At 40.4% G+C, this 13,153-nt stretch overlaps 1 protein-coding gene across 1 annotated transcript in view; it reads right to left on the bottom strand.

Moving 5' to 3' along the window:
• LOC122971653 (glutamate receptor ionotropic, NMDA 2C-like) overlaps positions 1-13,153 on the bottom strand; it is a 67,719-nt gene that overhangs the window by 46,048 nt on the left and 8,518 nt on the right. Inside the window, exons 2-3 of the mRNA XM_044338391.1 lie at positions 10,233-10,605; positions 8,087-8,185 (exon numbers count right to left, since the gene is read on the bottom strand). Of these exons, the coding sequence (XP_044194326.1) occupies positions 8,087-8,185; positions 10,233-10,589 (456 nt within the window). The 5' untranslated portion in view covers positions 10,590-10,605. The remainder of the gene's footprint in view (positions 1-8,086; positions 8,186-10,232; positions 10,606-13,153) is intronic.

Below are 13,153 nucleotides of genomic sequence, written 5' to 3'. Positions count from 1 at the left end.
ACTTTAACTTAAAGAGGATCTCCAACAATTTTGTGTTCAACTTCAATAAAATTGAGGATTTTGCAAGAGACAGATTAAAAATGACCAAGGTCCCATTTACACCTGTCATTGACATGTGATCTATATCTGGATACATTATCTGGATAATGACATCTGTGGGTCTTTGCATTTACTGTACACCTGGTATTAAAATGCGCTTTTGTTTTCTCAATTGTGACCGCATTGTGAACGGATCTCAATGTGTACTTGTATCTTTTCCAGAGCTTGCTTCAGTTGGCAGGAAAAGGCGGAGCTAGGCTTTCAACTTACTGGACCGATTTTTTTTTCTTGTGAATGTGGTCACGCTCCACGGATCTGATCACAATGCGAACCTGACCACCTCCAAATGTGGTCTGGCCGATCCGACTGCATTCCGATTACTATGCTTTCTGAGTGCATTGACATCTTGCATTAATGTGTGTTTTTTCTTATTCATATAACATCCAGATACAGATCACATGTTGATGCAGGGTACAAATGGGGTATAAGAGACTACGTCTACAGCCACACTTGCAGTACTGTGAAGCGATAAACGACTGAGGCACTGTGGAGCTAACGTCAGCATGCTAACATGCTCACAACGATAACACAAGCATGCTGATGTTAGCAGGTATAATGTTTACAGTTTCACCTTCTTAGTTTAGGTTGTTAGCATGCTACTTAGATATTTGCTATTCAGCACTAAACGGCTGAAGATGATGAGAATGTCATTAGTTTAGAGAGTATTTAGTCAAAGTACCGGACATATTGAAATTAACGGAAAGTTAAGGATCCCCAAAGTGATTAAATTCATATTGAGAGAGAGACATGAATGTCTGTAGCAAATTTCATGCTAATCCATCCAATAGTTGTTCGGATATTTCACCGAAAACCACAAATGTCAACTTGTTGATGCTGACATCCTCTGGGAACCATGAATGTCTTTACAAAATGTGATGGCAGTCCATCAAATAATTTGATGGACGTCAAACAAAAACACTGCATTTTACACTTCCAATAATGCAACTTGATAGACCCTCTCTGCCTTTTAAATGGACTGATCTTTCAATGCTCTCTGTTAAATATTTGTAGACTTCAAGCTTAAACTGAGATTTCTCAGGCGATCACTTTGGTCATTTTCTCAGAGTTGACAAAGATCTTTCACAGCCACAGGAGACATTATACAACTGTTTTCATGGGCTGAGTAATAGGTTACTCCCTGTGACTAGTAAACTGCTATCTAAATGTCACCAGTGTCCGTCTCACAACCATGACTATTCTCTTAGCATAGAGCGCATACAGTAAGATGGATAAACGCCCATACAGTGAAGCACACATACACAAGCCAAAAAGCATCCTGAACCAGATGTTTGAGGTTTTTACCCCACTATAAAGAGTTTTCAATGGAAGGATATATAAAGGGGGTTAATCTGTATTATGCGATTGCAGACAGTACTGTGGTTACAGTGAGCCTTTGCGTGTGAGTTGTACATTAATGTCGGTTTAACCACAGGGTCACCCTGCTGAAATCAGCCTATACACACAAGCTAAGCAACACACTTAAAATTATAAGGATCCGTTCACCTAAATGATTTTAAAAAAAACATGCATTACAATTCAAAACATCATCAGCAACTTCTCTTTCCTGGGAGAGTCCTGGTTATTCTGAATTGTCCACAGAACACAATGTCAACAGTTTTGAGACCTGCCAGGATTTTAGAGGTCATTAGTCCAAATTCTGTTATGTGTGTGAGTGCGTGGGCCCAAACTATGTAAAAAACAAAAAATTAAATAACAAATTTTTATAATTATTTATTCATGCAACTGTGGAAATAATTTCTGAAATATAATATAAATATTTTCCTACATTTTGGTCTAAATGTTGTTTACTGCCACATACTTTATGTACTGCAAAGAATACAAAATCCCTTTGAATTTACTTCTTTTTTTTGCCCAAAACAATCACATTTTAGGATGTTTTGAAACCCAACATTTGTAATATGGCATGTAAACGTACAATGCTAACTTTTCATGTCATTAAACCCTTCGAATTTGCGAAAACATTACCAAGGACCATGACCTCAGTGTTCTCACTGGTTGCTATGGTCCTGCATGGGACCGGGAATCTGAGACAGATATCTCTCAAAACCTCAGAACATCAAAACAAAACTATGGCAATGGTTAGCTACCACTGGTGGGAAGTAGAAAAGTAAGTTTTTTCAGTAATGTGGGTGAACTGACTTTTTAAATAGAAACAATCCTTTTCATAGAGTGCAAAAAAATTGTCACATGATGTCAACATATGTTTGTTTTAATAGATAATTGGACTTTCATGTCTTCTTTATGTTGGCAGAAGTGGTTAACTGATAAATTTTCAGTCATTGATACATAATCAGTCCTTACATTTTGACTCTACACTGTGTAACACATTCTGACGTGGATGTGATGTATTTATCAAGCAGTCACAGCAGGCTGGATTTGAAGTTTGTGTGTCATACAGTGATTGTTTACAAGATACATCTCTCTCCTTATTCTACATGCATTTAAAGGGATGATTATGCAAAGAATAGGTGGACAAGCTAACAGAATTTGATTATGTATTCTTCTAAAGTCACGCAATTTACAACAGCCAGTTTTGCAGGGAAAGTTCTCCAAGCGTAAACATGATGCAAATGGGATTTACATGAGCCAGAAGCAACATTGTGTTGATGAAAAGGAACACGAATCAAATATGAGCATATTAAACAATTACTATGAGGAAAGAGAGGCAATAATTATTAATGAACATAATATCAGATTACTGTAAGAGCAAACAAACAGTGTTGTGGTTTGTTTTTATTACATAATCTTGAATTTGAACTTGACCATCAACTGTAAAATCACTAAAATCTGCAACTGCTCTTTATTTTAATCAGATGTTTACAGTGAGCGTTTGAATTTACCTCAGTAATGAGCTACTGCCTTCGCAAATAAGGAGCTAAATACACACAGATTGCCACCGCAAATCCACTTTCTTAATAAATCTGGCCCTTAATGCCACAGCATTAGTAGTTTGACTGACTGCTTTATTGAAATTATTGGGCCATGCTGTGAAACCCGGAGGTGGCCTGGCTATTAACGTACTTTCATTCCCAGTGATAAAAAACATTTCCAGCAGGAATACTGTGTGGCGGTTCTGGGCTTCTCATGACCTGTTTATGGAGTTTCTGGTTTCTGGACCATGAGGCCAAGAGAGAGCCAGAAGTGAGGGGGTGGAGAGCACAGACAGAAGTACAGAAGGACAAACAGAGAAAGGGGGTCAGTCTGGCCACAGAAACCCCAAAAACAGAAACTACACTGTGATCCAATGAGAGACGTCTGACTCATTGTATCACTTCGGTCCAACATCACAAACAATGTGTGACCTTAGACTACAGCAAGGACTGAGACTATAACTCCTATAATATAATCTTCTACTGACAGCTACAAATTGTAATAAATGACGTTATACGCTCCAATACTCAAGCTCAACAGTGTCTTTGCCTCAAAAATCCATCATGTGTACACTTAAAAGGCACTTTTGTTCCCATTTACTGGCAAACACATAAAGCTGTCGGCTTTGTTTATTTCAGATTTAATCATCGTCTACAACCACGATCGCTCATTATTTGTTGTTAGTAACTGTAATGAACAAAAACTGGTTTGTAAGTGATCAAATATTCACTATGTATTCCTTCAAAAACAGTGAGGAGTAATTGTGTTTCACTACAGCAGATGCAAGTTGCCATCTTTAGTTAATGAATCTCTTTTTCTCCGTTTTACTACACCCTAATTATTGAACAACTACTAACGAGTAAACGCCATTGGTTTTACACGAGCAATTATTCTCTTTTATATGTCCTGTGAAAATAATTTATCTCCAAAATGTCACCTATTCAGAAACTCAGCCCTATTTGAAGCTTGGTGATAATGCATTTTTGAGATAGCCCAGTGGGTTTTGAAAGGGTTTTTATAAATCTCTGTAGTAGGTAGGTGAATTTTATCAGAACCACAAAGTTAACAGTGCCAATATGAATATTTGCTACTTCTATCAATTCAGAGCCGCACAGAAAACTCAGGTTAATTTATTGGACTCTCACTACCTTTTACACAGGAAGTTCAATTTGCTTCCACCAGGGAAGAGGTTTTACCTCATCAAAGACATGTATGTTGGGGTTAATACTCCTGCCAGTGTCCCTGACAACTGGCACTGGCAATAAGAACTGGAGTTGTTCCCCAGGCGCTGCACTATAAGATGGGTCAAATGCAGAGGATAAATTTTGATTAAATGTATGTGAGTGCTGAGAAATGACAGTAAAGAGGGTCTTAATCTCACTCTTAACCTCCCTAGAACTGGTACATCCATGTATATGAGGTCTTTTATTCCATCAGCTACTATTTTTAATACAAATTTGGCTTGCTACATGCTTGTGATGGGAGCAGTCCCTTTCCTAAAACAGCTTTGTTTGGGACCAAGGACCTACTGCTACTACTGCTAAAAAAGAAAGTAATCCATAGACACTCCTGTTCTCCTGTTCAGACTATAGTGCACTTTTACATTAGGCACTAAGCACTGCTGATCTCATTGAGGTAACTCAACAGTTTAAGGACTTTTTTTTTTATCAGACGGTGAAATTTTTCGCAAAATAAACTGCACAGTTTTGTTGTTGACATTAAAGGGGATGTATCACACACATTTCCAGGTCTACATTTTCTCAGACTCTATTGGAATATCTTTGCATGATTTACAGTTTTAAAAACACCTTATTTATCTTATACTAAGCATTTAGTGGTCCCTCAGTTCAGCCTATTTTAGCTCCTGTCTCTTTAAGGCCCCCCTCCCAATGAGCCTCCTCTGTTCTGATTGGTTAGCTTCTGGCTCCAGAGGCTACATAAACAACGAGTAGTAGGAGGATTTCATTTCTTTTTCTTGTTCTTTACTTGAAATGGAAACTTCTCAAATATGTCCATACATGTTTGAGCTAGAATTCAACCTGAAATATGCAAGTGAACAACACGAACAACCGTAGCAACTAAGACTACAGAACGAACGGCCGTTTGTGGGTATGAGCGAACAATCTGATGTCATCATGAGGAGGAAGTAGAGCTAACTTTGCAAACAAAGTGTTCAGAACAGGCTGAAGCTCTGGCTTTTGACTTCTAGGGAGCATTTTTTATACATGCTCACCTCAAGTTTTGGACCATTGACCATGTTTAACATTGACATTGATTATAATAGTATAAAAATGACAGAAAATCACAAGAAGCACGTAATGACCCCTAAAGTTTTTTGCTGTCCCCCCTCCTACCCACCACATCCTGTTTGTGTGTCTTGCAGCCCTCCAGTGTCCTCCCTCCTCACTTCCCTCCCTCATCTCCTTTCCTTCTCCTCCCTGTTGTCTCCTGCTCTACTACTCCCATGACTCAACATCTGGATGCAGCACCCTCTAATGATAACCCAGCACACTGCAATAACTCACAGCCAGCCTGCAAGGAACACACACACACACACACAAAGAGAAAACATACTCAACCTCTGATTTTAAACTCCTCCAAGACACATGTTTCAATATTTTTTCTCTTTTCCTCACAGGCCCTATTGAACAGTCTTTATGCCTTTTCTCAGCCCTTCCTCACGCTCTCTCATTTCCTCCTCTTCACCTTTGCTTGATATATGTGCCGTCTGACAAAAGACACACTTCCTCTCCTCCCTTCAATCTTTTCATCTTTGTCTCATTCCCTCCTTCCTTGTTGTCTGCCATGGAGAGATCACTGAGACAGGAACCATAAATAGGCGGCCCGGGCGGCTGCTGCTTCTTTTTAAACCTGCCATCAAAGATATTCATCATCATCAGGCTATTGATAATCAAGCACTATTGAGCTCTTTTATCCCCTAAGAGAATCATGCACTCACACATATGTCTTTCTCCGTCCAATCCACCTGTCCCATTGTGCAAGACACCTCTGACAAGCTTTTTTCTCCTTGCTGACAACAAAGGAGTGCGTAAGAGAGAGAACGAGACCGAGGGGGAGTGTGAGGAGGAGGGGTGAATGAGGCCTTCGACAGGCAGACCTCAGAGGAGAGTGCTTTACTCTTTGTGCTATATAGAGAACTGTCATTCAACACTTATGGGCTTGTCTGTGTGATAAATAACGTCCCATCTGCGCCTTTGTCTTTCATTACTGTCAAGCAGAGGGGTTAAATAAGCTAGACTGAGACAGTCGTGATCAGCTTTCAGCAAATTACAAACCAGAGATTGTTGATAACGTTGCCCCAAATATTTTGGGGCAAAGTTTCATTTCGGATACTTTGCACTGTGGAAATACTGCCTGAGATGAGCATCAAAAGCATATCTGGGGTAAATATGAACACCTCCTTGCCATTTGAATGTGCAGCGGGGAAGGATAGGGAGGGAAGAGAGAAGTTACACAAGGAATAGGCAGCAAAATAGAAAAGTAGAAGGAAAAGTAAAGTGAATGGTTTGGAGTTTTGAGTGAATGATAAGAGCTGTGGGGGGTTTCAACCTCCTGAAGGGTCTAATTAACAGTTTAATGGGGTCCTGGAGCTCAGAGAGAGCAGAAGGGAGCACAGGCCTCTCGCTTCTAGCCACATCCTTAATGGATTCAGTCGGCGCACAAAGAAGCTAAAAAACTGGATTTAAATGTGTCAAGAAGTAAAGGTGATGAAGGGAAAATGGTAAAGCTGTAGGAGAAGAGAAGCTAAAGTGAAATGACACAAGGTGAGAAGTGGACAGAGACAGAAATAAAGAAAAAAAAAAGCACAAGATGATGGAAGAGAAAAGGAAAAGAGTGGGGGTAACAAGAACGTCTGTTTTACTCATGAAAGCGGAGGAGAAGAAAACTTATCTGTGAGACAGTAAAACACCGCCTTCAGGCAGCTGTCAGCCAAGCTTCATCAAAGCATCTTTCGCCTTTCTCTGTCTCGTACTCACTCACTCTGCCTTTCCTGCTCCACCATCAAAATACAGCAAATCAATCACCCTCCTGCAGCTACAACTCCTTCTGTTTAATACTCATCTATGCCGTGACATCTGCACATACCTTTTGATTAACAGGAAGCTGATAAATACATGCTATGGTTTACAAAATGTTGCCTGAGGGTGATATCCAGCACTCGCAGTCACAGAGCTACACTTCTCAGCTCAGTTTAGATGCTTCTTGTGCTGGATCAGTGTAGGAATGCACTCGTTTGGCTCCGTGTGTGCACTCACATGTGAGGGTGTTCATTTGCATGTGTGTTTCTATGTGTGAGAGTTGCTTCTATAAATACAAGGTGTTGATGATGACAGTTAAGCGATTAAAGGAAGGAGGGGAAGCGTGGAGCATGAGAGGAAGAAGGGATGGAGCCATTTTGCAACTCAAAAGTAGAAAAAGAAGTATAGATTAAGAATCCGTCTGATGTCATCAATCTCCTCTTTACAATCTAACTACACAGCTCACTGCCCTTCATCTTCATTCATCAGTGAGATACATGATAAATCATAGCAGGAAAAACCTGCTGCTCTTCAAGTACGCAGGGATGATTGATTGAGGCATAGATCGCCCGTAGCATTTGTCTCCCCTTGCAAAATTTCCCTTCCCACAACTCAGACTTTTCCCAGCCAAGGATTAGAGGAGCTGATGAGGGTCGATGGCTACAGTCATCGCTGATAATTCGCCCATCTGTATTGCTCATATCCAAATATTTGCATGCAGTGAGTTGCTTGCCAAAGTAGGTTTCACCGCTCTGACCCACTTAAGTTGTTTTAAGCTGAATGACGGCGGTGTGGAAGAGTTCTGACTAAGACAGGAGGATGTGAAAGGCGGGTACAGGGTTTACATTACAGGTTGTTGTTCATCTTATTCCTAGAATCTTTTTCTTGTCTTCTTAATTGCTCTTTATATGTGAGTCATGTTATTTCACCACTTTTGGGTTATATTTTTTGTGTCATTGCAGTGACATAGCAAGAAGGGCGACTACTCTAGGACTAGTTAGGGCTTCAGGGTAACGACGCGCCAATGCTGAGATGATTTATTATTTTGACAGTACCTTGTATGGTATGACAACTGCAGAGCCGCCACTGATGCCCACAATTGGCAGAGCTGTCTGAGTGGAGAGGAAGTCCAGGATCTGTGCCACTTCTGCCACCTGAAGACCAAACAGACAGATTGAATGTTTGCATGAATTAAAATATCACAGAGCAACACAGTTTTCATGAGGTTGTAGTTCATGACGCATCGCTCTTTTTCTCCAGAGCGATGCGTCAGCTGTAGAGTCACTTCTGTTCCTCTCACACTTTATCACGAGCAGAAAAAATTTTTTTGCCTCATATGAGCACAACAGTCCATCCACACTCTCTCTCTCTCTGCGGCCTCCTCACTTCTCACTCGACCTGCGTTCAGCGTCTCTGTCCACAGAAGCAGCCGTCTGTCAGCTGCAGCTCCTGGGGAGCTGAGAGGACAGCTGCTGGACAAACTGCCTTCACCAGGCTGACTGACAGCAGAACTTTCTTTATTTATTTTGTATTCATTGTTTCATTGATACAGTTAATAAATTGAAAACACACATAAAGTGGGATATTTGTGTTACTTGACCGGCTGTCTGCTCAGATTACGCTTCACTAAATGCGACAGAAACAAACTCGGAGCATAAAACCCATGGGGGATCTCCATGAGACTGTCTCGAATTCAGTGTGGATTGATTAATTTAATAAAATGGAAGCATACCGTGAGAAAACGCTTTCTATGTGAATTGGACACAGTCTCTCACTCCAGTTCGCCAGCCCTCCCCCACCATTCAATGGCTGCTGGAGACAGAAGACTGTCATGTCCTCACACAGACAGCTGCTCTGATGACGTCCCCCTGTCCTGTTGCTGATTGGCTGGAATAGTGTTGCGTGGTTCAGCCCGAGCAACTTTGTTTTTCTCATTTACAGAGTCACGGCTGTGTATGGACACTGGATTTTTTTGTCAGCGCACACACAGAACAGACAGCTAGCGGACCATGAGTAGATATTTGCTGAATTTGACAAAAAGTGTATTGAACAATCTTCCTCCCAAATCACTTACTCTATCTTTAAATTCAGATTAAATTATAAAATTTGACTGATAGCCATGTTGAAACTGGAAGGGTCAAACTGTTCTGCAACGTTCAATCTTATCACAAAATAAAATTTGACCTAATTTCAAATTAATTGCAACTTTCAGTCTCAATTTTTAACACAACATGGACAAGAAGTGTCCAGCTTTTGACCTCTAGCAGCACTATGGAGCAATGTTTCTATAAGCGGGTCCATGTTTTGTTGGTTGTTGTTCATAATATACACTCCTGCCAATGGTTTCACACTTTCACAGCAATGCACCAGCAAAAGAGGTAAGAAGAAGACTACTTGCCAGTAAATATAGATGTAAACAATGCAGGTTTCAAACTATTTAAAAAAATGGCTTTGTATAAATTTAATGAGGGTGGAAAAGGTACACACAATGTATTTTGATAAGTAACACTGAGTGTAAACAGAATCTTTGTTTGTTTACAAGAAAAGTCCGCAGGGTAGCTTTTAAAGTGCTCAAAAAATGGATATCTGAATAATTTTGCCCATGACAATTGGGCAAAATCCATCTGCCCAGCAAGATCAATATACAGTGCTGTCGAAAGCTCCAGAACAGCTCATTCTACTTAATCAACAGGGACAAGTGTATGTATTCAGTCATGTTTTTAAGGTGGACCAGGCAATTTTGCATGTAGCTGAACTCAAAGAACAGGTTTGTCTGATCCGATGACATAAATAAAACTCACGTAATGTAACTTCAAACATTCCTCAGACTTAAACTGCTTATTTTCTGACAGGAGTCAGCGGTGGAAATAACAAATTACATTCATTTTACTTTTATTTTACTACTTTGAGTGCTCCTTCCCCTGGTCTTTAGAAGACTATTTACAGTTTTCTTTTACGATTTGATGTCACTTCTTTTCCCTTTACGATCAGGAACCATGCAAACACCATAATTTAATTTGAGCAAAGATAGTACATGCTTGGCATCTCAATTAGTTCTTCTTTGTGATTTAAACTGATGGGACAGATGCTTTTTTACATAAAAATGTTGCCTTGCACAGCTTTGGATGTGGGTGATTGAACACCATGACCCTAGAGAGGATGTTTTATCAGGAAACCCAAAAATGCATAAATCATTTTTACCTGAGCGCCGGTACCCCAGCCCACATCATCCTCAAACACCACGCCGTGCAGCCTCTCTGTTGCCATAGTATCGCAGAGCCGTGTAAGCAGGTCACGGGGATTGGTGTCGTTGACCAGCACGGTCACGGGGCTGACCACCACGGGCAAGTCAACAAAGTTTTCCCCACTGAGACGACCTCTGACCTCATTCTGGTAGCTAGAGCCGCTGAACACCACCGCCACGTTGATGGACGGGTGGAGGAGGAGCGGCCGGGCATGCAGGGGGAGCGGGGAGGAGATGAGGAGGAGGAGGAAGAGGAGGAGGAGGAAGAGAGGAGGCCAAGGAGAGGAAGAAGGATGTCCCCTGGGTATGGCCATGATGGCAGCCTACTGCCTGAAAAGGAGGATAGAAAGAGGAAGAGAGAAGAAGGGAGAATGGAAAGAAAGAGAGCAATAGTCAAATATACAAGCTGCTTTACATTTATGATATTTTTGACATAATACCTCATAATCCGTCAGTACATATCCATCCCTTATTTCACTCTCCTGGTCTGTCTCTCTCTCTGACCCTTTTGTATGGCAGTATTAGCCCTGCATTTAGACTCCTGTGTCATAAGGTGAAACTACGTATGTGTGCAAATGTGCATGCATGTAATCCTCCATGATCCAGTATCATGACTATAATCACTTATCCATCTCTACACATCTCTGATTCAGCACACACACACACACACACACACACACACACACACACACAGAGTGCCAGCGGGATGCCAAAACTGTCACACAGGTCGTCGACCCTCATCACTGGGATTACATTACATTACATTACTTCAGCCGGCCTCGCTCTCCACGTGGTGTGATGCCATCGGCCAAGCCACAAAAATACAACAAGTGAAACAGCTGCAACACTAATTGCTGATGAAATCTGCATATTTGTAGGTAACATCCTCATAAACCAACGTACTGGTGCTGTTATGTGCAGTTTTTGTGGCTTTCATTTGAATTTAATTATATCCTCAAACATTGTCAAAACCAACTGGAAACACATTTTTGTAAGCACCGAAATTCAGTGACAGTCACGATGAGGATATTAGTGAGGGTGATCACACACTAACCTCGCAGTGATTTTATATCACAGACATTTCAAAAACACTTTAAAGCAGGTTTAACAGAAGTTCATGGCAGAAGCAGTTACGGAGCAACATAATCATTCATTTGAAGTTGTGTTTCTGTCCAGCTGGTGAATTTAAGTCCAATATTCACTCTCCTTTAGCTCTGTTTTTGACTTCTACAAATCCTGAGGGAAATATCTGGCTCTTTAGCAGCTAAATGTGTCTGTTTGCCATTTGGTGCTGAGCAGGTAGTGTACAGTAAGTTTTTTAGAGTGTTTTCTCTGAAAACAGCTGTCTGCTGCAGTTGAAAACAACACTATGAGAGCAATGAGAGTGAACCAAAACAGTAAAAATGTAGTCAGCTAAACAATGAGCTGAAACTTACTATAAAGCTCTGTAAAACCGGGGAGAGCTGCAGAGTTGGGTGATAATTTTCTGTAAGTTCATCACTACAAACAACACCTCAGACATTACACACTGTCATTTGAATACATTCTTATTATAAAAATGTATGTATACAGTTTATGTAGCTTTTCTACAAGTTAAATATGTGTGTTTTCATCAGCTGAGTTCAATATAAACATTCAAGTTTAGAAAATATAACAATTTTCAAGTAAATTTTATTTATACAGTCCAATATCACCAATGACAAAGGCACAAAACACGACACTGCCTATCCTTAGATCCCCCTGCTCTTAAACTGCTCTTCTCACATTAAAGTGAAATGAAAAATACGTTTATGCCAAAAAAGCATTTTTAAGTTTTTAAATATCAAAATCCCTCTCTTTTCTTTTTTTGATCACTTATCCTACACTTGGAGGTATATGTGACTATAAATTTGTCCAATCAAATGTGCTTTGTGCAACCGGCTAACCCCCTCCATCATATAAAACCACACTTGACTTCATTAGTTTGTGGATTGTAGTGGTTAGTGGAGCAATACTATGGGTTTGAGTTGTGTGTGTTCATATATCTGTTGGTAAAATCTTTACTTTTACAAAAGAGAGTGGTCAAATTGACTAATTTCTCCTTTGGTTCCTGCCTCCAGATCTAATAGGGTGGTTGACGGAGATGTGGGTGGAAGCAAACAGTCTTTTAAAACAAGTCTTGTCTGGTTCTCCTGAGACTTGATGCACGCCAAGTCATACCCACGTTCAAGCCATCGAGTTGACAATCCCTTTGTAATTATACCCCACACACATATAAACATTCACTCAGAAATACGTGACATTATGGAAGCTAAAGACGCTCTGTCATTTCACAAGGACTTATATACAGAACAGGAAATGCAACATGAAACCCGTACCTAGATAATGTACCAAAACTGTTTAGATGTCTCCGAAACCCAATTTGAAGAAGACAAAAAAACAAAACAACCTTGTCTTACAAAATCTGGTGTGCATCCACCATACAACTCACAGCAATTTTACCTTCAACATTTGCATCTGGATAAAGCCACTTCAATCAAAGGCTTGCTGTTTGAAGATCCTTCCTTACTGAATCAATACCTTTGAAGCTTTGATAAAGGCAGGTGGGCTTTCTTATAGCAAATAAAGATCTGCACATACACACCCATATTTGATACAGGGTTTTATATAGACAGTCTGTCTCATCTGTGGCCATCAGAGACACGCTGATAATTAACAGCACCTCCTAGCTTTGATTCAAAGCTTCTTTCAAAGCAACACAGGGTTAAATGTGTCCCACCCCTCCTTACTGTTCATGCTCCTGGCATATCAATCATCCATCTTAATGAGGTTTTTAAACTCCAGGGCTTTAGGTGCCCAAAGAAATAAACATACAGTTTGAACTTTTGAGAGACAATCC

Source organism: Thunnus albacares, chromosome 20 (assembly GCF_914725855.1).
Source record: "Thunnus albacares chromosome 20, fThuAlb1.1, whole genome shotgun sequence".
NCBI lineage: Eukaryota > Metazoa > Chordata > Actinopteri > Scombriformes > Scombridae > Thunnus > Thunnus albacares.
Note: the sequence above shows the minus strand (reverse complement) of the source record. Positions and strands in the feature narration are given on the sequence as shown.